The sequence below is a fragment of the Procambarus clarkii genome, chromosome 27, assembly GCF_040958095.1.
Source record: "Procambarus clarkii isolate CNS0578487 chromosome 27, FALCON_Pclarkii_2.0, whole genome shotgun sequence".
NCBI classification, from domain to species: domain Eukaryota; kingdom Metazoa; phylum Arthropoda; class Malacostraca; order Decapoda; family Cambaridae; genus Procambarus; species Procambarus clarkii.
The window spans coordinates 38,204,947-38,231,356 of NC_091176.1; the positions used below are offsets into that span (position 1 = coordinate 38,204,947).

General features: G+C 48.0%; 1 protein-coding gene across 2 annotated transcripts; it reads right to left on the bottom strand.

Moving 5' to 3' along the window:
* Positions 1–1,415: 1,415 nt before the first annotated feature.
* Positions 1,416–24,673, bottom strand: LOC138369307 (uncharacterized). 2 transcript variants are annotated; one of them, XM_069332539.1, is made up of 3 exons: positions 19,174–24,673; positions 16,318–17,118; positions 1,416–4,685 (listed from the first exon to the last, which is right to left on the bottom strand). In XM_069332539.1, the coding sequence occupies exons 1-2, from the start codon at positions 19,571–19,573 to the stop codon at positions 16,697–16,699; spliced, it is 822 nt and encodes a 273-aa protein (XP_069188640.1). In that variant the 5' UTR covers positions 19,574–24,673; the 3' UTR covers positions 1,416–4,685; positions 16,318–16,696. The 2 variants fall into 2 exon arrangements, with proteins under 2 accessions (XP_069188640.1, XP_069188639.1); XM_069332538.1 differs by having other exon boundaries at positions 19,174–24,492.
* Positions 24,674–26,410: the final 1,737 nt, after the last annotated feature.

Sequence of the window (26,410 nt, forward strand, 5' to 3'; positions counted from 1 at the left end):
TTAGTGTCCCCGCGGCCCGGTCCTCGATTAGGCCTCCATCCCCAGGAAGCAGCCTGTGACAGCTGACTAACACCCAGGTACCTATTTTACTGCTAGGTAACAGGGGCATAGGGTGAAAGAACTCTGCCCATTGTTTCTCGCTGGCGCCTGGGATCGAACCCAGGACCACAGGATCACAAGTCCAGTGTGCTGTCCGCTCAGCCACCGTCCCCAACTGGTGTGTGTGTGTGTGTGTGTCTGTCTCTCTGTCTCTGTCTCTCTGTCTCTCTCTCTCTCTCTCTCTCTCTCTCTCTCTCTCTCTCTCTCTCTCTCTCTCTCTCTCTCTCTCTCTCTCTCTCTCTCTCTCTCTCTCTCTCTCTCTCTCTCTGTGTGTCTGTCTCTGTCTAACTGGCTGGCTGGCCGTCTAACTGGCTGGCTGGCTGTCTAACTGGCTGGCTTGACTGGCTGTCTAACTGGATGACAGGCTGTCTAGCCGGCTGCAGCTTGCTCGCTGTGTGTATATCCAATCAAAGACCCCCAATGGCGTATCTTCCTCCAGCTGGGGGAACCAACCCGAGCCCTTCCTACACACGCCAGACATCTGCTCTCCCATATTGAGCCGCACTTGTATCCCCCTTCCCCCTCACACCCCCCATAACCCAATCACTTCACATGCCCTACGAAGCGCCCATAGCACCGCTCAACCAGGCCGACATGCGTTACACTAACAAAGCTATTCAACTATCACCAATTTTAACGTGAATTGCGTAATTTCATATTAATATTTAAACAATGATTGATATATGAATATTATAAAATTTTCTGTTAAACAGACACTCGAAGTTTTTCCAGGTCAGCAATGGTGACTTTTTCCCAGTTTAAATGTTTTAAGGTTGGGTACTGTTCTCACTGTCAGCAGCAACAGTTCGACAGTGAGGTATAGTGACGGTGTCTATGACAGGAAAATGTCAGGAAAGGTTGTCACAATCACTGAGTCTTATACCCTCAGATGTAACTAGTTAGGTCATGTTCAATTATTTTTTTTTTTAAATAAGACTTTCCTCTCCTGTCACTTAAAGAAAAGTCAAAGTAATATTAAACTTTGCATAGACAGTATTGATCATCATATGCAAATCTTTTGTTAAATTTTAAAAGCCTAAGTTATCTTGCAACGATTTTAAGTTTTTCTTAATTTATTTCTATCAACATTTTTGTATCATCGGAAACTATGGTAATGTTGCACTTGAGTGTTGTATCAACATGGTTTATATATACGGTAAACAAGACAGGTCTCAGGCCAGAGTCCTGAGGACCATTGGCAACGTTTACCACTCGGATTTGTCTTACTCTGTTTCTGTTGAAAAAGTCATATCATACACCACTAGCAAGTTAATACCTCCAAACAACAGGCCTCAGAGAATGAGTGAAAATAAAAGTTTTTATATTGTTTAAACTTATATGTTACTTTATTTCAGATAATGCATGTATTTACTTTAATACTTGCAGTACTGAACTATAAAAAGCGTAGTACAGTACTACTTACAGTATCAAATAAGGTGTACAGTTTAGTTCAATTATTATGCACCCCATACCCATCTTGTGGGCGGTAGTGGAAAGGGTTACAGAGGCACATAATGGGCTCAGGGACTGAACCCCACAATTCATTTAGCTAAGCAAGTTACAATCTTGATGAGCTAGTTACAAAATTTAGTATAAGTCGTCACATCAACAATGGGTTAGAGATCGATCACAAGTACAGTTTCTAAATTAAGCAACTAACATATGTGGAGAGCTATTGTCACAATTGATATGTTTGTCCTGCACACCGCCCCCCATCCAGTGGGCAGCGGTGGATAGGTTACAATAACTCTTAGTTACTACCTACAGTTTGCAAACTGGGGATATTTGGCCAAAATCTCTGGCAGCAGATCATTTTGAATTATTATTATTATTAGCATCTTTATTGACAAAATTAATTACAATTTTGCCTAATCTGAGGATTTTGATAGTCTTATTAAATTGAGGTTAATGCTAGTATTCACTGTCACGCAGGACAGAGGGTCATACATAAGACAATAGGTCTAAACTGTAGGCTGAAGCACATATATATCATGGTTACAATCAATGTTTTAATGTGTGGATATGTGAAAACAACTTTCTATTGTGCACTGCCACACAAGGGCAGGGATGGGTTCATAAGTGATGCAGCTTAGAGTATAAATAGAAATTGTTCTTCATTCTTTAAAATGGACAAGCAAATTTTGGGTAAATTGTTAGGATGTCGTCCAGAACACCTGAGTCAATAAAATAGTTACACAGTTGGTGGTACAAGAGGCCAGGAGGTCTAAAGTCCTTTACGGTTTCACATTCATCAATATAGTGTTCTAGTGAATGCATTAAAGGTTTATCACAGAGTTTACAATCTGAATATTCTGGTAGTGGCTCAGCCTCACTAACCTGCCAGATGTGTCTATAGCCAAGGCGAATTCGCACAATTACTACATCACATTGCCTGGTCCGATTACTGTGCTGACCATACAAATACCTATTATTACAGAACTTGTCATAACTTTTAATACTGCAGCTTTCTGAGCATTTCTTAGTTCTTCTAAATCTGAATTAATTTCTTTAATTTGTATGTTTCTAATAACTGCATTAGATAGTCCAAAGTCATAATCAATGTTTTCTTTCCTGAAACATTTACTCATCTTTAGAACATTTTTATAGAATTGTCTCTGAATTCACGTATCTTTTCGCACTCCATCACATAGTGACGGAGGGTGTGCGAATAATTTTGTTGACACAGTTTACATTTGGTCAGGTCTACATCAGCAGATAATGAGAATTCCTAGAGATACTTATAATCGAGTCTAAACCGAGCCGTAGTAACATCTAGAAGTCTGCTGATTTTATTGGATGAACCATAGATGTGTGGCTCCTTTTGCATGATAGTATGATGATAGATGGAATTACTGGTGTCGATTTCACTTTGCTTCAGATCTACAAGATTTTCTTGAAGTTCTTGGTGTACTATTGCTCTCAGACTTCTCATTGACAATCCAAGGTTATACTCAATTTCTCCTTTAAAGGCAGATTCTTGGTAGTTTCTTTACTAAAGAAATTGTACATTTAAGTGAGCAGAAGGACACTTACTGTATTAAACTACTTGAACAGTATACTGCATACTATATTAAAGTACTTGTACAGTACGCTACTTACTGTAATAAAGAAAGTTCCTAAAAAGGCTAGCTACTGTAGTAGAACAAGTTTACAATCGGATACTGATAATATTAAAGTACATATACAATAAACTGCTTAATGCATTATAGTAAGTTACAGTCGGCAACTTACTGTATTAAGTTGTACATTAAGCAACCTACAATAACACAGGTGTATATATGCTCCTGCTTGATCTTGAGGATAATAAGGTTAAGACAGAATAAAAGTGAGACAGAAAGTCTCAATGCGTAAAATTCCTAAAATGTCAAAATAACTAAAATCCCTTAAAAAATAAACAGCTGAAACTAATAATATTGATCCAATAAACAATAGTAAAGAAAATCATATCGATATAAAGTGTAGAAAATGCTAATATATAAATTACATGCCAAAACTTATTCATAAAATCAGTATATCAAAATCAGTTATTCATACAATATGCATTTCTGAACGTATTAATAAAATCTGCATACAAATGCTTATTTATACCTCCAGCATACTAAAATACATTCATACAATGCATACAAAAACTCAATCATACCATCAGCATACCAAAACTCATTCATCCTACTAACATTCTAATACTAATTCATACCACCAGTATACTAAAACTCATTCATACCTCCAGCATGCTAAAACTCATTCATACCTCCAGCATACCAAAACTCATTCATACCTCCAGCATACCAAAACTCATTCATACCTCCAGCATACCAAAATTCTCAGCAACAACCAGCTCCTCGTAGATGTGTCCTTGTACATTATTGGTCTCGTGAGGCAGGTCTCAACAACCAGCTCCTCGTAGATGTGTCCTTGTACATTATTGGTCTCGTGAGGCAGGTCTCAACAACCAGTTCCTCGTAGATGTGTCCTTGTACATTATTGGTCTCGTGAGGCAGGTCTCAACAACCAGTTCCTCGTAGATGTGTCCTTGAACATTATTGGTCTCGTGAGGCTGGTCTCAACAACCAGCTCCTCGTAGATGTGTCCTTGAACATTATTGGTCTCGTGAGGCAGGTCTCAACAACCAGCTCCTCGTAGATGTATCCTTGTACATTATTGGTCTCGTGAGGCAGGTCTCAACAACCAGTTCCTCGTAGATGTGTCCTTGAACATTATTGGTCTCGTGAGGCAGGTCTCAACAACCAGCTCCTCGTAGATGTGTCCTTGTACATTATTGGTCTCGTGAGGCTGGTCTCAACAACCAGCTCCTCGTAGATGTGTCCTTGAACATTATTGGTCTCGTGAGGCAGGTCTCAACAACCAGCTCCTCGTAGATGTGTCCTTGTACATTATTGGTCTCGTGAGGCAGATCTCAACAATCTATCGTATTTTAACATTATTAAAATTGTTAAGCGACGCACCGAGCTCTCGGAGGTACCTCTTGTTCTCCTCACGGTCCTCACTGTACTGGATCTCAATCTCAAGGTCATCACCAGTGACGCCCCTCCGGTGAAGTTCTCGCAGGAGTCTCTCCCCACCCACACCTGTAGATGAGAGGGAACATTGCAGCTCACACCTGGCAACTCTCTCCACCCACACCTGTAGATGAGAGGGAACATTGCAGCTCACACCTGGCAACTCTCCACACCCACACCTGTAGATGAGAGGGAACATTGCAGCTCACACCTGGCAACTCTCCACACACACACCTGTAGATGAGAGGGAATATTGCAGCTCACACCTGGCAACTCTCCACACCCACACCTGTAGATGAGACGGAACACTGAAGCTCACACCTGGCAACTCCTCACACCCATCTCTTAAAGAGGAGGAGGAGGAGGGTAGTGGTGCAGAGGAGGAGGAGGGTAGTGGTGCAGAGGAGGAGGAGGGTAGTGGTGCGGAGGAGGAGGAGTAGGGTAGTGCTGCAGAGGAGGAGGAGGGTAGTGGTGCAGAGGAGGAGGAGGAGGGTAGTGGTGCAGAGGAGGAGGAGGAGGGTAGCGGTGCAGAGGAGGAGGGTAGTGGTGCAGAGGAGGAGGAGGGTAGTGATGCAGAGGAGGAGGAGGAGGGTAGTGGTGCAGAGGAGGAGGAGGGTAGTGGTGCAGAGGAGGAGGAGGAGTAGGGTAGTGCTGCAGAGGAGGAGGAGGGTAGTGGTGCAGAGGAGGAGGAGGAGGGTAGTGGTGCAGAGGAGGAGGAGGAGGGTAGTGGTGCAGAGGAGGAGGAGGGTAGTGGTGCAGAGGAGGAGGAGGGTAGTGGTGCAGAGGAGGAGGAGGAGTAGGGTAGTGCTGCACAGGAGGAGGAGGAAGGTAGATGTGCAGAAGAGGAGGGTAGTGGTGCAGAGGAGGAGGAGGGTAGTGGAGCAGAGGAGGAGGAGGGTAGTGGAGCAGAGGAGGAGGAAGGTAGTGGTGCAGAAGAGGGGGGTAGTGGTGCAGGGAAGGAGGAGGGTAGTGGTGCAAAGGAGGAGGGTAGTGATGCAGAGGAGGAGGAGGGTAGTGGTGCAGAGGAGGAAGAGGGTAGTGGTGCAGAGGAGGAGGAGGGTAGCGGTGCACAGGAGGAGGAGGGGTAGTGGTGCAGAGGAAGAGGAGGGTAGTGGTGCAGAGGAGGAGGAGGGTAGTGGTGCAGAGGAGTAGGAGGGTAGTGGAGCAGAGGAGGAGGAGGGTAGTGGTGCAGAGGAGGGAGGGTAGTGGTGCAAAGGAAGAGGGTAGTGGTACAGAGGAGGAGGGTAGTGGTGCAGAGGAGGAAGAGGGTAGTAGTGCAGAGAAGGAGGAGGAGGGTAGTGGTGCAGAGGAGGAGGGTAGTGGTGCAGAGGAGGAGGAGCGTAGTGGTGCAGAGGAGGAGGGTAGTGGTGCAGAGGAGGAGGAGCGTAGTGGTGCAGAGGAGGAGGGTAGTGGTGCAGAGGAGGAGGAGGAGGGTAGTGGTGCAGAGGAGGAGGAGGGTAGTGGTGCAGAGGAGGAGGATAGTGGTGCAGAGGAGGAGGAGGGTAGTAGTGCAGAGAAGGAGGAGGAGGGTAGTGGTGCAGAGGAGGAGGGTAGTGGTGCAGAGGAGGAGGAGGAGGGTAGTGGTGCAGAGGAGGAGGAGGTGGGTAGTAGTGCAGAGAAGGAGGAGGAGGGAAGTGGTGCAGAGGAGGAGGGTAGGGGTGCAGAGGAGGAGGAGGAGGAGGGTAGTGGTGCAGAGGAGGAGGAGGAGGGTAGTGGTGCAGAGGAGGAGGAGGAGGGTAGTAGTGCAGAGAAGGAGGAGGAGGGTAGTGGCGCAGAGGAAGAGGGTAGTGGTGCAGAGGAGGAGGATGGTAGTGATGCAGAGGAGGAGGAGGGTAGTGGTGCAAAGGAGGAGGGTAGCGATGCAGATGAGGAGGAGGGTAGTGATGCAGAGGAGGAGGGTAGTGGTGCAGAGGAGGAGGAGGGTAGTGATGCAGAGGAAGAGGGTAGTGGTGCAGAGGAGGAGGGTAGTGGTGCAGAGGAGGAGGGTAGGGGTGCAGAGGAGGAGGAGGGTAGTGGTGCAGAGGAGGAGGAGGGTAGTGGTGTAGAGGAGGAAGAGAATAGTGGTGCAGATGAGGAGGAGGGTAGTGGTGCAGAGGAGGAGCGTAGTGGTGCAGAGGAGGAGGAGGGTAGTGGTGCAGAGGAGGAGGGTATGCAGAGGAGGAGGAGGGTAGTGGTGCAGAGGAGTTGGAGGGTAGTGGTGCAGAGGAGGAGAAGGGTAGTGGTGCAGAGAAGGAGGGTAGTGTTGCAGAGGAGGAGGAGGAGGGTAGTGGTGCAGAGGAGGAGGAGGGTAGTGGTGCAGAGGAGGAGGGTAGTGATGCAGAGGAGGAGGAGGGTAGTGGTGCAGAGGAGGAGGAGGGTAGTGGTGCAGATGAGGAGGGTAGTGTTGCAGAGGAGGAGGAGGAGGAGGGTAGTGGTGCAGAGGAGGAGGGTAGTGGTGCAGAGGAGGAGGAGGGTAGTGGTGCAGAGAAGGAGGAGGGTAGTGGTGCAGAGGAGGAAAAGGGTAGTGGTGCAGAGGAGGATGAGGGTAGTGGTACAGAGGAGGAGGAGGAGGGTAGTGGTGAAGAGGAAAAGGGTAGTGGTTCAGACGAGGAGGAGGGTAGTGGTGCAGAGGAGGAGTGGGAGGGTAGTGGTGCAGAGGAGGAGAAGGAGGGTAGTGGTGCAGCGGAGGAGGAGGGTAGTGGTGCAGAGGAGGAGGGTAGTGGTGCAGAGGAAGAGGATGGTAGTGATGCAGAGGAGGAGGAGGAGGGTAGTGTTGCAAAGGAGGAGGGTAGTGGTGCAGATGAGGAGGAGGGTAGTGATGCAGAGGAGGAGGGTAGTGGTGCAGAGGAGGAGGAGGGTAGTGATGCAGAGGAAGAGGGTAGTGGTGCAGAGGAGGAGGAGGGTAGTGGTGAAGAGGAAAAGGGTAGTGGTTCAGACGAGGAGGAGGGTAGTGGTGCAGAGGATGAGGGTAGGGGTGCAGAGGAGGAGGAGGGTAGTGGTGCAGAGGAGGAGGAGGGTAGTGGTGTAGAGGAGGAAGAGAATAGTGGTGCAGTTGAGGAGGAGGGTAGTGGTGCAGAGGAGGAGGGTAGTGTTGCAGAGGAGGAGGAGGAGCGTAGTGGTGCAGAGGAGGAGGAGGGTAGTGGTGCAGAGGAGGAGGGTAGTGATGCAGAGGAGGAGGAGGGTAGTGGTGCAGAGGAGTTGGAGGGTAGTGGTGCAGAGGAGGAGAAGGGTAGTGGTGCAGAGAAGGAGGGTAGTGTTGCAGAGGAGGAGGAGGAGGGTAGTGGTGCAGAGAAGGAGGAGGGTAGTGGTGCAGAGGAGGAGGGTAGTGATGCAGAGGAGGAGGAGGGTAGTGGTGCAGAGGAGGAGGGTAGTGGTGCAGAGGAGGAGGGTAGTGTTGCAGAGGAGGAGGAGGAGGAGGGTAGTGGTGCAGAGGAGGAGGGTAGTGGTGCAGAGAAGGACGGTAGTGGTGTAGAGGAGGAGGGTAGTGGTGCAGAGGAGGAGGAGGGTAGTGGTGCAGAGAAGGAGGAGGGTAGTGGTGCAGAGGAGGAAAAGGGTAGTGGTGCAGAGGAGGATGAGGGTAGTGGTACAGAGGAGGAGGAGGAGGAGGGTAGTGGTGAAGAGGAAAAGGGTAGTGGTTCAGACGAGGAGGAGGGTAGTGGTGCAGAGGAGGAGTGGGAGGGTAGTGGTGCAGAGGAGGAGGAGGGTAGTGGTGCAGAGGAGGAGGATAGTGGTGCAGAGGAGGAGGAGGGTAGTAGTGCAGAGAAGGAGGAGGAGGGTAGTGGTGCAGAGGAGGAGGGTAGTGGTGCAGAGGAGGAGGAGGAGGGTAGTGGTGCAGAGGAGGAGGAGGGTAGTGGTGTAGAGGAGGAAGAGAATAGTGGTGCAGTTGAGGAGGAGGGTAGTGGTGCAGAGGAGGAGGGTAGTGTTGCAGAGGAGGAGGAGGAGCGTAGTGGTGCAGAGGAGGAGGAGGGTAGTGGTGCAGAGGAGGAGGGTAGTGATGCAGAGGAGGAGGAGGGTAGTGGTGCAGAGGAGTTGGAGGGTAGTGGTGCAGAGGAGGAGAAGGGTAGTGGTGCAGAGAAGGAGGGTAGTGTTGCAGAGGAGGAGGAGGAGGGTAGTGGTGCAGAGAAGGAGGAGGGTAGTGGTGCAGAGGAGGAGGGTAGTGATGCAGAGGAGGAGGAGGGTAGTGGTGCAGAGGAGGAGGGTAGTGGTGCAGAGGAGGAGGGTAGTGTTGCAGAGGAGGAGGAGGAGGAGGGTAGTGGTGCAGAGGAGGAGGGTAGTGGTGCAGAGAAGGACGGTAGTGGTGTAGAGGAGGAGGGTAGTGGTGCAGAGGAGGAGGAGGGTAGTGGTGCAGAGAAGGAGGAGGGTAGTGGTGCAGAGGAGGAAAAGGGTAGTGGTGCAGAGGAGGATGAGGGTAGTGGTACAGAGGAGGAGGAGGAGGAGGGTAGTGGTGAAGAGGAAAAGGGTAGTGGTTCAGACGAGGAGGAGGGTAGTGGTGCAGAGGAGGAGTGGGAGGGTAGTGGTGCAGAGGAGGAGGAGGGTAGTGGTGCAGAGGAGGAGGATAGTGGTGCAGAGGAGGAGGAGGGTAGTAGTGCAGAGAAGGAGGAGGAGGGTAGTGGTGCAGAGGAGGAGGGTAGTGGTGCAGAGGAGGAGGAGGAGGGTAGTGGTGCAGAGGAGGAGGAGGTGGGTAGTAGTGCAGAGAAGGAGGAGGAGGGAAGTGGTGCAGAGGAGGAGGGTAGGGGTGCAGAGGAGGAGGAAGAGGAGGGTAGTGGTGCAGAGGAGGAGGAGGAGGGTAGTGGTGCAGAGGAGGAGGAGGAGGGTAGTAGTGCAGAGAAGGAGGAGGAGGGTAGTGGCGCAGAGGAAGAGGGTAGTGGTGCAGAGGAGGAGGATGGTAGTGATGCAGAGGAGGAGGAGGGTAGTGGTGCAAAGGAGGAGGGTAGCGATGCAGATGAGGAGGAGGGTAGTGATGCAGAGGAGGAGGGTAGTGGTGCAGAGGAGGAGGAGGGTAGTGATGCAGAGGAAGAGGGTAGTGGTGCAGAGGAGGAGGGTAGTGGTGCAGAGGAGGAGGGTAGGGGTGCAGAGGAGGAGGAGGGTAGTGGTGCAGAGGAGGAGGAGGGTAGTGGTGTAGAGGAGGAAGAGAATAGTGGTGCAGATGAGGAGGAGGGTAGTGGTGCAGAGGAGGAGCGTAGTGGTGCAGAGGAGGAGGAGGGTAGTGGTGCAGAGGAGGAGGGTATGCAGAGGAGGAGGAGGGTAGTGGTGCAGAGGAGTTATAGGGTAGTGGTGCAGAGGAGGAGAAGGGTAGTGGTGCAGAGAAGGAGGGTAGTGTTGCAGAGGAGGAGGAGGAGGGTAGTGGTGCAGAGGAGGAGGAGGGTAGTGGTGCAGAGGAGGAGGGTAGTGATGCAGAGGAGGAGGAGGGTAGTGGTGCAGAGGAGGAGGAGGGTAGTGGTGCAGATGAGGAGGGTAGTGTTGCAGAGGAGGAGGAGGAGGAGGGTAGTGGTGCAGAGGAGGAGGGTAGTGGTGCAGAGGAGGAGGAGGGTAGTGGTGCAGAGAAGGAGGAGGGTAGTGGTGCAGAGGAGGAAAAGGGTAGTGGTGCAGAGGAGGATGAGGGTAGTGGTACAGAGGAGGAGGAGGAGGGTAGTGGTGAAGAGGAAAAGGGTAGTGGTTCAGACGAGGAGGAGGGTAGTGGTGCAGAGGAGGAGTGGGAGGGTAGTGGTGCAGAGGAGGAGAAGGAGGGTAGTGGTGCAGCGGAGGAGGAGGGTAGTGGTGCAGAGGAGGAGGGTAGTGGTGCAGAGGAAGAGGATGGTAGTGATGCAGAGGAGGAGGAGGGTGGTGGTGCAAAGGAGGAGGGTAGTGGTGCAGATGAGGAGGAGGGTAGTGATGCAGAGGAGGAGGGTAGTGGTGCAGAGGAGGAGGAGGGTAGTGATGCAGAGGAAGAGGGTAGTGGTGCAGAGGAGGAGGAGGGTAGTGGTGAAGAGGAAAAGGGTAGTGGTTCAGACGAGGAGGAGGGTAGTGGTGCAGAGGATGAGGGTTGGGGTGCAGAGGAGGAGGAGGGTAGTGGTGCAGAGGAGGAGGAGGGTAGTGGTGTAGAGGAGGAAGAGAATAGTGGTGCAGTTGAGGAGGAGGGTAGTGGTGCAGAGGAGGAGGGTAGTGTTGCAGAGGAGGAGGAGGAGCGTAGTGGTGCAGAGGAGGAGGAGGGTAGTGGTGCAGAGGAGGAGGGTAGTGATGCAGAGGAGGAGGAGGGTAGTGGTGCAGAGGAGTTGGAGGGTAGTGGTGCAGAGGAGGAGAAGGGTAGTGGTGCAGAGAAGGAGGGTAGTGTTGCAGAGGAGGAGGAGGAGGGTAGTGGTGCAGAGGAGGAGGAGGGTAGTGGTGCAGAGGAGGAGGGTAGTGATGCAGAGGAGGAGGAGGGTAGTGGTGCAGAGGAGGAGGGTAGTGGTGCAGAGGAGGAGGGTAGTGTTGCAGAGGAGGAGGAGGAGGAGGGTAGTGGTGCAGAGGAGGAGGGTAGTGGTGCAGAGAAGGACGGTAGTGGTGTAGAGGAGGAGGGTAGTGGTGCAGAGGAGGAGGAGGGTAGTGGTGCAGAGAAGGAGGAGGGTAGTGGTGCAGAGGAGGAAAAGGGTAGTGGTGCAGAGGAGGATGAGGGTAGTGGTACAGAGGAGGAGGAGGAGGAGGGTAGTGGTGAAGAGGAAAAGGGTAGTGGTTCAGACGAGGAGGAGGGTAGTGGTGCAGAGGAGGAGTGGGAGGGTAGTGGTGCAGAGGAGGAGAAGGAGGGTAGTGGTGCAGAGGAGGAGGAGGGTAGTGTTGCTGAAGAGGAGGGTAGTTGTGCAGAGGAGGATGAGGGTAGTGCTGCAGAGGAGGAGGAGGATAGTGGTGCAGAGGAAGAGGAGGGTAATGATGCAGAGGAGGAGGGTTTGGTGCAGAGGAGGAAGAGGAGGAGGGTAGTAGTGCAGAAGATGAGGAAGAGGAGGGTAGTGGTGCAGAGGAGGAGGAGGGTAGTGTCATCACGCTCCACCACTTCCCTTCACTACTCTCCATCACTGTCACACACCACTCTCCACCACTGCCACACACCACTCTCCACCACTGTCACACACCACTCTCCATCACTGCCACACACCACTCTCCACCACTGTCACACACCACTGTCACACACCACTCTCCATCACTGTCACACACCACTCTCCACCACTGCCACACACCACTCTCCACCACTGTCACACACCACTCTCCACCACTGTCACACACCACTCTCCACCACTGCCACACACCACTCTCCACCACTGTCACACACCACTCTCCACCACTGTCACACACCACTCTCCACCACTGTCACACACCACTGTCACACACCACTCTCCACCACTGTCACACACCACTCTCCACCACTGCCACACACCACTCTCCACCACTGTCACACACCACTCTCCACCACTGTCACACACCACTCTCCACCACTGTCACACACCACTGTCACACACCACTCTCCACCACTGTCACACACCACTCTCCACCACTGTCACACACCACTCCCCACCACTGTCACACACCACTCTCCACCACTGTCACACACCACTCTCCACCACTGTCACACACCACTCTCCACCACTGTCACACACCACTCCCCACCACTGTCACACACCACTCTCCACCACTGTCACACACCACTCTCCACCACTGTCACACACCACTCCACCTTCCGTAATCTTCCTACTCCTACCTTAAACTTCCTTCTCGTTCCTGCCTTCCTTATTTTTCCTAATCCTTCTATGTTCTTCAACCATCAATATCCACTAACAACAACCAACAGCCACCACCAACACCTTCTCCTCCTCGATCTTCTCATTCTTCCTCCTCGACCTTCTCATTCTTCCTCCTCGACCTTCTCCTCCCTTGACCTTCTCCTTCCTCCTCGACCTTCTCCTTCCTCCTCGACCTTCTCCTTCCTCCTTGACCTTCTCCTTCCTCCTCGACCTTCTCCTTCCTCCTCGACCTTCTCCTTCCCCCTCGACCTTCTCCTCTTTCTTCCTTGACCTTCTCCTTCCTCCTCAACCTTCTCCTCTTTCTTCCTTGACCTTCTCCTTCCTCCTCGACCTTCTCCTTCCTCCTCGACCTTCTCCTTCCTCCTTGACCTTCTCCTTCCTCCTCGACCTTCTCCTTCCTCCTCGACCTTCTCCTTCCCCCTTGACCTTCTCCTCTTTCTTCCTTGACCTTCTCCTTCCTCCTCAACCTTCTCCTCTTTCTTCCTTGACCTTCTCCTTCCTCCTCGACCTTCTCCTTCCTCCTCGACCTTCTCCTTCCTCCTCGACCTTCTCCTTCGTCCTCGACCTTCTCCTTCCTCCTCGACCTTCTCCTTCCCCCTCGACCTTCTCCTCTTTCTTCCTTGACCTTCTCCTTCCTCCTCAACCTTCTCCTCTTTCTTCCTTGACCTTCTTCTTCCTCCTCGACCTTCTCCTTCCTCCTCGACCTTCTCCTTCCTCCTCGACCTTCTCCTTCGTCCTCGACCTTCTCCTTCCTCCTCGACCTTCTCCTTCCCCCTCGACCTTCTCCTTCCTCCTCGACCTTCTCCTTCCTCCTCGACCTCCTCCTTCCTCCTCGACCTTCTCCTTCCTCCTCGACCTCCTCCTACCTCCTCTTTCTCCTCCTTACTCCTCCTCCTTCCTCCTCGACCTCCTCCTACCTCCTCCTTACTCCTCCTCCTTCCTCCTCGACCTCCTCCTCTAACTACAACAACCAACCACCATTACTATCAGTGCTCAACTGCAGGCCATTCTGGCGTGTTTGGAGGAAGTACGTCATGACGACAAAGATGATTTTGTATTTGTCGATAGCCGAGGAGCACTTGAGTCCTTAAACAGTCGAAACCCAGTCTTCATGTCCATAGTTGAGGATTGTAAGAAAAGAATAACTGAGATACAGCTGAAAGGTCACAATGTGAAATTCATGGGGATTCCATCTCATGTTGGAATAGTGCTCAACGAGGTGGCGGATGACTTGGCCAAACGTGCCACATTAAAACCACAAGTTGACATCGAATGTGAATTCACAATGAGACAAATAAGAAGCAAAATCAGAAATATTCAGGCACAGGCAGAAGTGGCGAGGAGAGGTATAATGTATGAGGGAAGCCAAACCAAGCAACACTACACGTATGTGAGTCAAAACACCCATTTCACTTATGGTAAAAGGAGAAATCCTTGGAGTGACTGTACACATGCGGCTCAGGCTTGGGTACAAATATTACTGGGAATATGGGATAGGTGTTCATGATAATGACACGAAGTGTCAACTATGTGGTATGTTAAGGTCTCACACCCTTGCCCATTATGTTCTTGATTGTCCGTTGATTAATGTATATAGAAACACTGAGATAAGGACTGTTCCTGAACAAATAGCCTGGATGTGTCACAACGGAAAGGTTGATAATATTCTGGAGAGATATAAGAATTTTGCACCAAGACTGTTATCTTTTGTTGAATTGTCTGCATGTCTCTTGCAAATTGTCTATACAGTATACCTAAGTCATAAAAGTATTTGTGTGTACGTCTGATACCATACTACTTGTGTAAAGGAGGAAATGTATATGTTTATCTCTCAGAATGTTCGGTAATATGTTTATTGTTTGTGATGTGTGTCTATATATGTATGAACACGTTGTACTGAACGGGGTGAGAATAGCTTGAGCTACCTCATCCCTTTGTGTGTATTTTACCTCAATAAACTTATTTCAATTTCAATTTCAACTACTATCAATAACCATAACCATCAATAACCATCAACCTTAACAATCATCAACCACCTCAATCATCAACAACCACAACAATCAACCACCACTACTATCAACAACAACCATAAACCAACACCAACCACAACAATCAACCACCCCTACCACCAACAACAATCAACCACCAATATCACCAACCTCAACAACTACCAGTACAGTCAACGACAAACGACCACAACCACCATCTACCACTGCCCTCAACGACTACTATCAACAACCACTATCATTAACCACAACTATCAACCACCAACAACCATAAACCACCACCAACAACCTCAACAATCAACCACCCCTACCACCAACAATGAACTACCACTACCACCAAACACCACAATTAATAAACCGCCTCCCACGTGAACTATAACCAACAATCGCCACTACTTAAAGTACAACAATTAACCACTACTATCACGAACCACAACAAACACCACTGCAATTAACCCCCCAACCACACCCATCAACCACCACAACAATCAACCACCACAACCATCAACCACCACAACAATCAACCCCCACAACCATCAACCACCACAACAATTAACCACCACAACCACCACAATAATCAACCACCACAACAATCATCCACCACAACAATCAACCACCACAACAATCATCCACCGCAACCATCAACCACCACAACAATCAACCACCACAACTATCAACAAACACTACCATCAACCACCACAACCATCAACCACCACTACCATCAACCACCACAACCATCAACAAACACTACCATCAACCACCACAACCATCAACAAAAACTACCACAACCATCAACAAACACTACCATCAACCACCACACCCATCAACAAACACTATCATCAACCACCACAACCATTAACTACCACAACCATCAACCACCTTAGCCATCAACCATCACAGACATCAACCACCAATACCATAAACCACCACAACCTCAACCACCATTAACATTAACCACCACTACTACTAATCACAACCATCTGCCACCACAATTACCAACCACAGCAATCAACGACCACCACCACCAACCACAACTATTACCCACCACTAGAACCAACCACTACCACCAACAATAAACATCACCCACCACTGCCACCAATCACAACCTACCACCACTGCCACCAACCACAACCCAGCAACAATTCCACCACCACTACCATGGATTCTCCATTAAGTGAAAGTAATGAATAAAATATTTTTAACCTACCTTTTATTATGCTTCAGTTTTATTTCTAGTATAGGTAAAAATATATTTTTAATATATTTCTACATTTTTTATATATATGCCATCAATCAGGAAAACGATTTTTATGCAACATTTAAGGTTGCGACACGGCCTCAAAATTGTTTAGCCAAAGTTGTGCAGTAAGTTGTGGCAACTTATTTACAACCACACAATAACGTAGCTAATACATGAAAACAAACGTTGTCACACCTGGCTACTCTCCCGACCCACACCTGTAGATAAGAGGGAACACGGATTCCCACACCTGGGTACTCTCCCCACCCACACCTGCAGATGGGAAGGAACACGGAAGACCACACCTGGCTACTCTCCTCACCCACACCTGCAGATGGGAAGGAACACGGAAGCCCACACCTGGCTACTCTCCCCACCCACACCTGCACATGAGAGGGAACACTAAAGCCCACACCTGGCTACTCTCCCCACCCACACCTGTCTATGTCACACACTCATGCCAAAGAAAACTTATATCAAGTAAATCTAGCTTGTATTAAGCAAGACAATGTTGGGCTAAATATTGATCAGTGTTATCTTATAAGCAGTGAAGCTTGCTTAATGAATATTCTTGGTCGCTAAACGGTGCTCAAAGTTACTCAAGAAGCCTTATAAGTTCTCTAATTCATGACTTTTAATGTAAAAATATTTTTGAAACCACTGGAAGCACTGTGAATTAAACAACTGAGTTACAGATATTCACGTGTTAAAATGTAGTCAATACGTACAGGTGAGTGACGTGTAAGGGAAGTCCAGGCGACTATACCGTCCTCTTGAGGGAGGACACAGCTGAGCCGCCAGGTGGCAGCACCAGTCTATGGCGGGGTCGTCATCAGTGAGGTCCCAGTAGATGGTCAGGGTGAGCGCCCATCCCTGGTACGGCAGACTGCCCAGGGTGTCCGGGTCCACGTAGACCGTGGCGTCCAGGGTGTCCTGGTCCACGTAGACCGTGGCGTCCAGGGTGTCCGGGTCCACGTAGCCCGTGGCGTCCAGGGTGTCCGGGTCCACGTAGCCCGTGGCGTCCAGGGTGTCCGGGTCTACGTAGCCCGTGGCGTCCAGGGTGTCCGGGTCCACGTAGCCCGTGGCGTCCAGGGTGTCCGGGTCCACTTAGCCCGTGGCGTCCAGGGTGTCCGGGTCCCCGTAGCTCATGGCGTCCAGGGTGTCCGGGTCCCCGTAGCTCATGGCGTCCAGGGTGTCCGGGTCCCCGTAGCTCATGGCGTCCAGGGTGTCCGGGTCCACGTAGCCCGTGGCGTCCAGGGTGTCCGGGTCCCCGTAGCTCATGGCGTCCAGCGTGTCCGGGTCCCCGTAGCTCATGGCGTCCAGGGTGTCCGGGTCCCCGTAGCTCATGGCGTCCAGGGTGTCCGGGTCCACGTAGCCCGTGGCGTCCAGGGTGTCCGGGTCCCCGTAGCTCATGGCGTCCAGGGTGTCCGGGTCCACGTAGCCCGTGGCGTCCAGGGTGTCCGGGTCCCCGTAGCTCATGGCGTCCAGGGTGTCCGGGTCCACGTAGCCCGTGGCGTCCAGGTCAATGTCTGAAGACATACACTGAGATACAGTCACTGTCGTTACTGGTATGTTCTAAGATATAACAAGAAGACATACTGAGCCATCCACTCACCTTACTGCTGGGTTTATTACTTGATGACAAGTCCGTATTTTGGACACTATTAATAGCATCTAAACTATGTATTAATAGCTTTTAAAAGCCACGGTCAAGGTCATCTGTATCAATGGTCAAGGTCATCTGTATCATGGTCAAGGTCACAGTCAAGGTCATCTGTATCATGGTCAAGGTCACAATCAAGGTCATCTGTATCATGGTCAAGGTCACAGTCAAGGTCATCTGTATCAATGGTCAAGGTCATCTGTAACAATGGTCAAGGTCATCTGCATCAATGGTCAAGGTCATCTGTGTCAATGGTCAAGGTTATCTGTGTCATGGTCAAGGTCACAGTCAAGGTCATCTGTATCATGGTCAAGGTCACCGTCATGGTCATCTGTATCAATGGTCAAGGTCATCTGTGTCAATGGTCAAGGTCATCTGTGTCATGGTCAAGGTCACAGTCAAGGTCATCTGTGTCAATGGTCATGGTCATCTTTATCAATGGTCAAGGTCGCATTAGAAGGTCATATAAACTAAGTCAAGGTCACAGTGAAAGGTCATCTGGACCAAGAATCAAGGTCACAGGGATAGATGGGTCACCTGAATTAAGGATCAAAGTTAATTAACCAAGGGATCAAGGTCACAGTGAAAGGTCATCTTGGACAGGAATTAGGTCACAGTAAAAGGTCATCTTGAACAGGAATTAGGTCACAGTGAAAGGTCATCTTGAACAGGAATTAGGTCACAGTGAAAGGTCATCTTGAACAGGAATTAGGTCACAGTAAAAGGTCATCTTGAACAGGAATTAGGTCACAGTGAAAGGTCATCCTGAACAGGAATTAGTTCACAGTGAAAGGTCATCTTGAACAGGAATTAGGTCACAGAGAAAGGTCATCTTGAACAGGAATTAGGTCAGTGTGAAAGGTCATCTTGAACAGGAAATAGGTCACAGTAAAAGGTCATCCTGAACAGGAATTAGGTCACAGTAAAAGGTCATCCTGAACAGGAATTAGGTCACAGTGAAAGGTCATCCTAGACAGGAATTAGGTCACAGTGAAAGGTCATCTTGAACAGGAATTAGGTCACAATGAAAGGTCATCCTGAACAGGAATTAGGTCACAGTGAAAGGTCATCTTGAACAGGAATTAGGTCACAGTGAAAGGCCATCTTGAACAGGAATTAGGTCACAGTGAAAGGTCATCCTGAACAGGAATTAGGTCACAGTGAAAGGTCATCTTAAACAGGAATTAGGTCACAGTGAAAGGAGATCTGTACCACGAGTCAAAGTCAAAGTGGTAAGTCATCTGAACCAAAAGTATGGCGCCGCTAAATACTTCATGAAATTATTTATGCACAAGAATATATACAGCAGCGGAATGTTTCGAAAATTTATTATTCATGGAGTAGTCGCCCTTAATAAGTCTATATTTGTAATCAAAGTAGAAGGTTTGTCATCCTTAAGGTGACTATAATTGTAAACAATATAAGGTGTTTGTCACCCTTAAGGTGACTATATTTGTAAATAATATCAGGTGTTTGTCACCCATAAGGTGACTATATTTGTAAACAATATAAGGTGTCTGTCGCTCTTAAGGTTACTATATTTGTAAACAATATTAGGTGTTTGTCGTCCGTAAGATGAATATATTTGTAAATAATATAAGGTGTTTGTCTCCCTTAAGGTGACTATATTTGTAAACAATGTTGGGAGCTTCTCGCCCTAAGGTAACTATATTTGTAAACAATATCAGGTGTTTGTCGTCCATAAGATGAATATATTTGTAAACAATATAAGGTGTTTGTCTCCCTTAAGGTGATTATGTTTGTAAACAATATAAGGAGTCTTTCGTCGATAAGATTGTAAACATATATGTAAACAATGTAAATCTGAATTACTATATTAAACATGACGAATGAAGCCCTTTGCGTAATTTTGGTATTAATAAATAACCCTAAAATTATGGTGGAAAATATGAATATTTACCAAGATACTGCAGGTGAGGAAGGTGAGACAGGTGACGGATGAGGACGGGCAGTTGCTGTAGTGTGAGGTACAGGTCGAGGCTCTCGAGGGTGGGCGGCAGGAGGGGTATGTCTGCCTCAGACAAGACACCAACAAACTCCTCTAAGGGGCCATGGTAACCGAAAATCCGATGAAAAATGGAATATTTACGAAAAATTACGAAAAATACTACAACGTTCTGGCAACACTGTGGTCCAAACCGTTTAATGATATCTTGAAAATTAACGTAATTAGAGTCAAATTTCCCGCTGCAACTTTCGTGAATCTGGTCCTCGCGCCGTGAGTGCGCCGCGGGGTATTGTATCTTACGTTGTAGAAGTCTTATTTTTCGTAATAGCGTTGAAAATAACATGTTATGCATAAAATGAATATAAACTCACTAAATGGCAACAGTATCGTGTGGCAGAGAGGGTCCTATGTGGCTCCCCCATCAGTGACTCTGTGTCTCTCGTGGGGTGTGGTTGTATCGCTGACGCGCTCTCACACTATCTCCCAGAACTCATGCTATTATTGTTATTTGTACTGCAATATGACTTACCAAACGAACAAGAGACAAGCATTGAAAGCTAGATGCATGCGAGCTCTCCATAGAAGGTACTAGTTGGCCGCAATGCGTAAATCACGCATGACCGCGAGTACAGTAACTTGTCGCGCGCGCTACGCAACTCCAACTTTTACAACTAGATCTCGTTTCACAGCCTTTATTTATTATTCAATTTACATGAAACTTGCACATTATATGTAGAGTTTACGCCTCTATAAACGCATGTCATTATTCTTATCTACGTAGATTTATTGATTTTATAAATAATGATACACTTCATTTTGTTGCATACGTTTTTGGGAAACTTTTATAAATCTGTATTATTGCACTAAATACATCTGGGATAATGATGTGACATGCAAATCTTTATTATATAGTAAGATCATAGCTGAGTGTCGTATAAATGATTTTGGTTCACAATTGTGGGCTGTGAAATCAATTGAACATGGTTGAAAAATTCTTCTTTTTTTTTTTTATTTTTTTTATCCGTCTCAATTTAGGCTGAGATGCTGAAACTTGGCCTAGGTGCAGCACCTTTCACATGTATCAGGATAATAAATTATGAATACCCTACAACAATTTTTTATATCCTGGTACCATGGCCCCCTAAGGTACACTTACTGTCGGGGGCTGTCAGCCTCTCCAAACATTGTTTTAATATAACACATCTCTCTTTGCTGTCTAATCTAAAGTGAAGATCTAAGGATATGGTTACCTTCATTTTTGCCAGCACTGACAGTGTAGACAGACAATGCTTTAGTTGGGATGTATCGTTTATGTTTAGGTAAATGTTCTTAGGTGTCACCTTCTTAAGAACAAGCGGCAGGACAACCAACGAGTCAACACTCTCTATTGTCCACACTTGTTCTGTACGCAGCTTCTCACACACGGCTTGGATGACGTGCTCACTCCCGCGGGACTCTGCTACATGCTTCAACAGCTCGTCAGTCGATTTTGTAACCATCTTGCACAGGTCAATTATGTGAGTAATGAACTTGTGCTCTACTCCCCGGGCACACAGCACCCCGGTAGTGCTAACCAAAATGTTCTGCCATCTGGGGCGCTCCCTAAACTCTTGTTGTACGTCGCTAATATCAAACTTTGACCCTCTCAGGTGTTCTCCCAAGGAACCCTTTTCCTTACGTACAACATCCACCAAGAGGTCAAAGATTATAGAGCTTTCCCCTGACACACGGTGTGATGCTGGATCACCTCGGTCTTGCTCAGCCCTCAACAAGAGAGCGACCAGCCTCCTGCTGGCACAATACTCCTGGTACCTGGCGTGAAAATAGCCAAACACCCACACCACACTGAGGCCCCGACGGTAGCTGGTTCTTGTGAAATAGTTGGACAAGACCTCCTCCTGCGGCAGTCCCAGAGTGTCACACTTCTCCCTAATCTCCGCTTCCGTCTCCGGCCAAAGGTCGTACTCCTGCCTCTGGATCCCTCTTAAACTAATCTCTTCTAAGAACAACAGAAACTGGTCACATTTTCCTTTAGGGTCCACCACATGTTTGTCTGTGAGTCTGGACACCAGTTTACTGGTTATGAAGTCATGAATCTTCTCGTAGACTTGAGTGTTTGTGGTGAGGTTGTTAAATTCTTCTGGAGCCTCGACACACAGCAGCGCCAACAAGGTCAAGGTGAGTGGAGTGTTGAGGTACTCACCCAGGAACTGACTCATCTGCTCCAGCCGCTGGGTAAACCTCCCTGTGATGACACTCCGTTGGCACTCTTCCTCCACCAGCACCTTGATGGTTCTCTCGGCGAACTCCACGCGACGTTCTGGAGTGATGCCCAAGACGAGGATGTTGCAGCGAGGTCTGGTGTGTGGGACGAGCTGTGACAGTTGTTGGTCCCACCCCGGCCGTGTGGTTATCACCAACCTCACATCCTTGCCAGGCAGGTGCAACAGCTCCTTCACCAGCCTTCCTGAATGGTCGTTGACCTCGTCGTAGCCGTCAATCAGGACTAATATATTTAAGCTCAAGATTATCTCCTTAAACAGCTGGAAGTCGGCACCAGAATCACTAAGTGTTTGAGGCAGCAACTGGCGGAGGAGACCATCGAAGGTATTAAGATGTGTGTCTGTTACCACCCTTGAGACTAAATAAGGTTCTTCTCCCCGCAGTGCAATAAAGAAAATAATAAATCGGCCTTGCCAACAACTGTCTAGGGGTAAATATAAATCACTGCATAAAAATGGAGAACAATATATTTATGCTAAGGGGGACAATCATAAAAAAACACTTAAAGGTATCAATAATAACAACCAGAAATATTCTTCAGCATGCAAATCATAGAATAACCTCCTTATTGAGACATGAGCACTATCACTAAGACATGGATTAATTAGAGAGATATATACAATATGATCTAACCAAATAATTAACATTTATATGGGCTAAAATAACAGTGACCAAGGACTTAACTTAAAACACATCTTCACTCGACTTCAGCTGCCACGCTTCTGCCCACGCCTTGGACCGCAGGCCAAGCGTCTACCAAAAAAATCAACTAACCGTCCACACAAAACATTGTGGAAAATCTAATAATAAAACGCAGCACTAATATTCAAAACATTGTTAAACTAAAGAATAGTAAACACTGGTACAACATTCTATATAATAATACAGAAACCAAATATGGGCATAATTTAAGGTGAAACTATAAACACTCAATTGACAACAATGTTCCCACACTGGCCATATCCAAATATGGTCAACCGCCCACACGGAGAAACTACATGAGAATTTAACACCAAAAGCCTCACACAATATAATGTAACTCATGCACACTACTGCATGCTATAATATATATATATATAACATACAAATCTTATATCATACAACTAGATGCTATATTAAAGAACAAGACAATAAAGTAATATGAGAATCAAGAGTAATGCAGAATCCTAGTAAGATTCGTAACAGTGTCCCTGCACTGTACATAGAAAACGAGGTCCACAGTGCCCAGGTGACATATGGTAGCAGGGTCCTTTACCCACTTCTCGAGGATGAGCTTGAGTAAAGTTGTCTTGCCCATACCACCTTCCCCCGTCAGGAGGACACACTGAGGGACTCTTCCGTCCTCTCGTCTCATGCTCAAGATGTCTTCATAGTTTATATCCTGACCCTTGGCCGCGTGGGAGGGTCTTGCCCCTATGACGGGATCTTCAAGGAGTCGTAGTCGTGTAAAAGCAAGACTTGGGTTGTAGTTAATGTTGAGGAGGAGCCAGGGTGCGGGAACAATCTGGTACAGCAGTTTATACCCGTCAGTTAGCTCCTGCTTGCTCATCTGCTTAACCTCTTCTGGGATGTGGCTTCTGAACATCTTAATCTCCTGGCGGAGCTGAGGCAAGTACGCCACATCTGAGGGATCCAGCGGCTCTCTGACCTTCGCTAGCAGACCACCAATATACTTGGTGACATCTCTGGTCACGTGGTCCACATCCTGGCTGTTTGTCCCACATCGGACGCCGGCCTCAGCCAGCATCTTAGCCAATAAGCCACTGAGCTCCGTCAGTGTTGACGTAAGATCTTGCACTGACATTTCCACATTATCATGGGCCAACGTGTTTCGGTGTTTCTTCAGCTTGTAAATGAGGTGTTCAAGTGATGGTCCCTGAGGCCCTGGAGTGGTCCACGTGGGGTCATTCATCTCAGCCAGACCACACACACGTTGCAGGAGTTTATACAACAGGGTGATGTCAAAAGTTGCCGCGTCAGAGGAAGCTTCGAGTTTATCCCTCTGTTGAGCATCGAAGACACGCCTGTACTGAGCATTGGTGTACCCCAAGTCCTGAGTGAGGTAAGTCACTACTGGGAAGGTGCCCCGGTACGACCACAAACACACTTGCTAGCGCGTCTCGTCCTGCCTTAGTCACAGCCAGTCCATACCGCAGTCTGTTCACATCTTCCGGTTGGATAACAGGACTGGAGGCCGCCATATTGGGCCGTATGATTCTCACCTCACACAACTGTTGTCAAGTTTCTCAGGAGCAGTAAATGTCCCACGCTGGTTTTGTTATTATATTATGTTTAAAAACATAACATTGTTTCTCACTGTCGGAGACGGGCAGCTTGTTAGGCTTGTGTAGGCCTTCCTAAGCCAACGACAGACCTTCCTCAGGATGCATCCCTCAACAGTTGACTAATTTCCAGGTTAATATTTACTGCTAGGTGAACAGAGGTATCAGGAGGCTGAGCATCTCACACTGCCAGGGAATCAAACTCGGATCTAATCGGTGATGATCCGACTGCATTAACCATAATACAGTCACTTAATTGACCAAAAATATAAGTGATTTCCAAATAAACCAAATTTTACAAAATGTGTTCACATGTTAATGCAATATTCGGTTCCAGCTTTATTTGTTATTTTCAATTTGTTCTTTAACTAATTATTTTCTTCAGTCTTTATACTCTTCAGATTTCTGTCATCTGGAAGAACAATTTAACGTTATTAAAACAAGATGTTAGTGTTAAACATTGGGTAAGAAATAAATTTTTGAGATCACTAAAACAAATAAAATTCCAAAGTCTGCCTCCTGCATTTTGTTATATTTTATAACTTAAAACTTGTCAATATTTTGACATAACTCCTGTGATCATTGTGGTGTTGGCTTCTGGTTTAGGTAGAGTAATGGTGCTCATTTTCTCACACAGAAATATACGGTGTAGCATTTAGTAATGTTATTCTCTGCCTTTATCTTGCTCTTGTAAGGACCTATTTAGATTATGCAGTTCAGTTTGGTCAACATACAATATACTGGACATAATTTAACTTGAACCCATAAAGAGAAGAATGACAGAGTTGATCTCAGGAATTAGAAATCTCCCTTATTAAGAGAGATTAAGGAAGCTATGTTTACACATTCTTCGGAAAGTATAGTTGATATTATTGATGTTGTCAAAAGGATGAAAAGTTATATCGAAGGTAGTAATAATAAGTTGTTAACTGCATCAACACAAAATAGAACAAGAAATGATAAATCTGTATCAATAAAAATAATGTCTGCTTCTCTGTCTATGCGAGCTAGAAGACCCTACTCAGGGAGCTAGCCTCACCTAATTTCTAACAGTAATTCCTGCTGGGTATGTGCCCAACAGGGACTGGCATATATGTAGGGAGTACAACTTTAAAGAGTACCAAAGCTACCCCCCTACCACGAACTTTGCTATATCATATTAATTAGGCTTCGAATTATTTATTTATTTTCTTGCAAGGGTTCCCATCTGAGCTTCTGTGTAGATCGCCCTCTCCCCCTCCGCTCTCTTGTGGACAATATTCACAGTATAATGTTAACAACTTACATGGAGTTTACTACAAGTAAACTTCCGTCCCCTGAGAGTCTCTTATAGGAGCAACGATGGAGGGCCGCGTAGAGGCTCATCATATAAAATGGCCGCCTAGAGGCATATAAAATGGCCGCCTAGAGGGACATAAAATGGCAACCTAGAAGCCAATAAATGGGCAGCCTAGACGCCCCTAAAATGGCCAGCTAGAGGACCCTAAAATGGCCGCCTAGAGGCCCATATAGGGGCCGCCTAAAGGCCCCTAAAATGGCCGCCTAGTAGCCCGTAAAATGGCCGCCTAGAGGACTAAAAAAGGGCACCCTTGAGGAACATAAAATGGCTGCCTAGAAACCCTTAAAATGGCCGCTTTGAGGCCCATAAAAAGGCCGCCTAGAGGCCCATAAAGAGGCCGCCTAAATGCACATAAAAAGGCCCCCCTTAAGGTGCACAAAGGGGCCGCCTAAAAGCACATAAAGGGCCGCCTAGAGGCACATAAAGGGGCCGCCAAGAGGTGCATAAAGGGACCGCCTAGAGGTGCATAAAGGGGCCGCCTAGAGGCACATAAAGGGGCCGCCTAGAGGCACATAAAGGGGCCGCCTAGAGGCACATAAAGGGGCCGCCTAGAGGTGCATAAAGAGGCTGCCTAGAGGTAAATAAAGGGGCCGCCTAGAGGCACATAAAGGGGCCGCCTAGAGGTGCATAAAGGGGCAGCCTAGAGGTGCATAAAGGGGCCGCCTAGAGGTAAATAAAGAGGCTGCCTAGAGGTAAATAAAGGGGCCGCCTAGAGGCACATAAAGGGGCCGCCTAGAGGCACATAAAGGGGCCGCCTAGAGGTGCATAAAGAGGCTGCCTAGAGGTAAATAAAGGGGTCGCCTAGAGGCACATAAAGGGGCCGCCTAGAGGTGCATAAAGAGGCTGCCTAGAGGTAAATAAAGGGGCCGCCTAGGGGCACATAAAGAGGCCGCCTAGAGGTAAATAAAGAGGCCGCCTAGAGGCACATAAAGGGACGGATATTACCACAAACTCGGAAAACTTTGAAAGAGAAATTGACAATATGCCTATGCACTCAGCTCCTGGGCCTAAGTCATGGAATTCAATATTCATAAAGAAATGTAAAGTACCAGTAGCGAGAGCACTCGGCGTAATATGGAGAAAGAGCCTAGATACAGGGGAGATACCAGCAGCACTTAAATCTGCAGATATAGCTCCTTTGCACAGGGGGGGGGGAGTAGAGCCTTGGCAAAAAATTATAGGCCAGTTGCACTAACATCACACGTAACAAAAGTGTTTGAAAGAGTGATTAGGAATCAAATTTCTAGTTTTATGGAAAACAATGAATTGCACAATCCAGGACAAC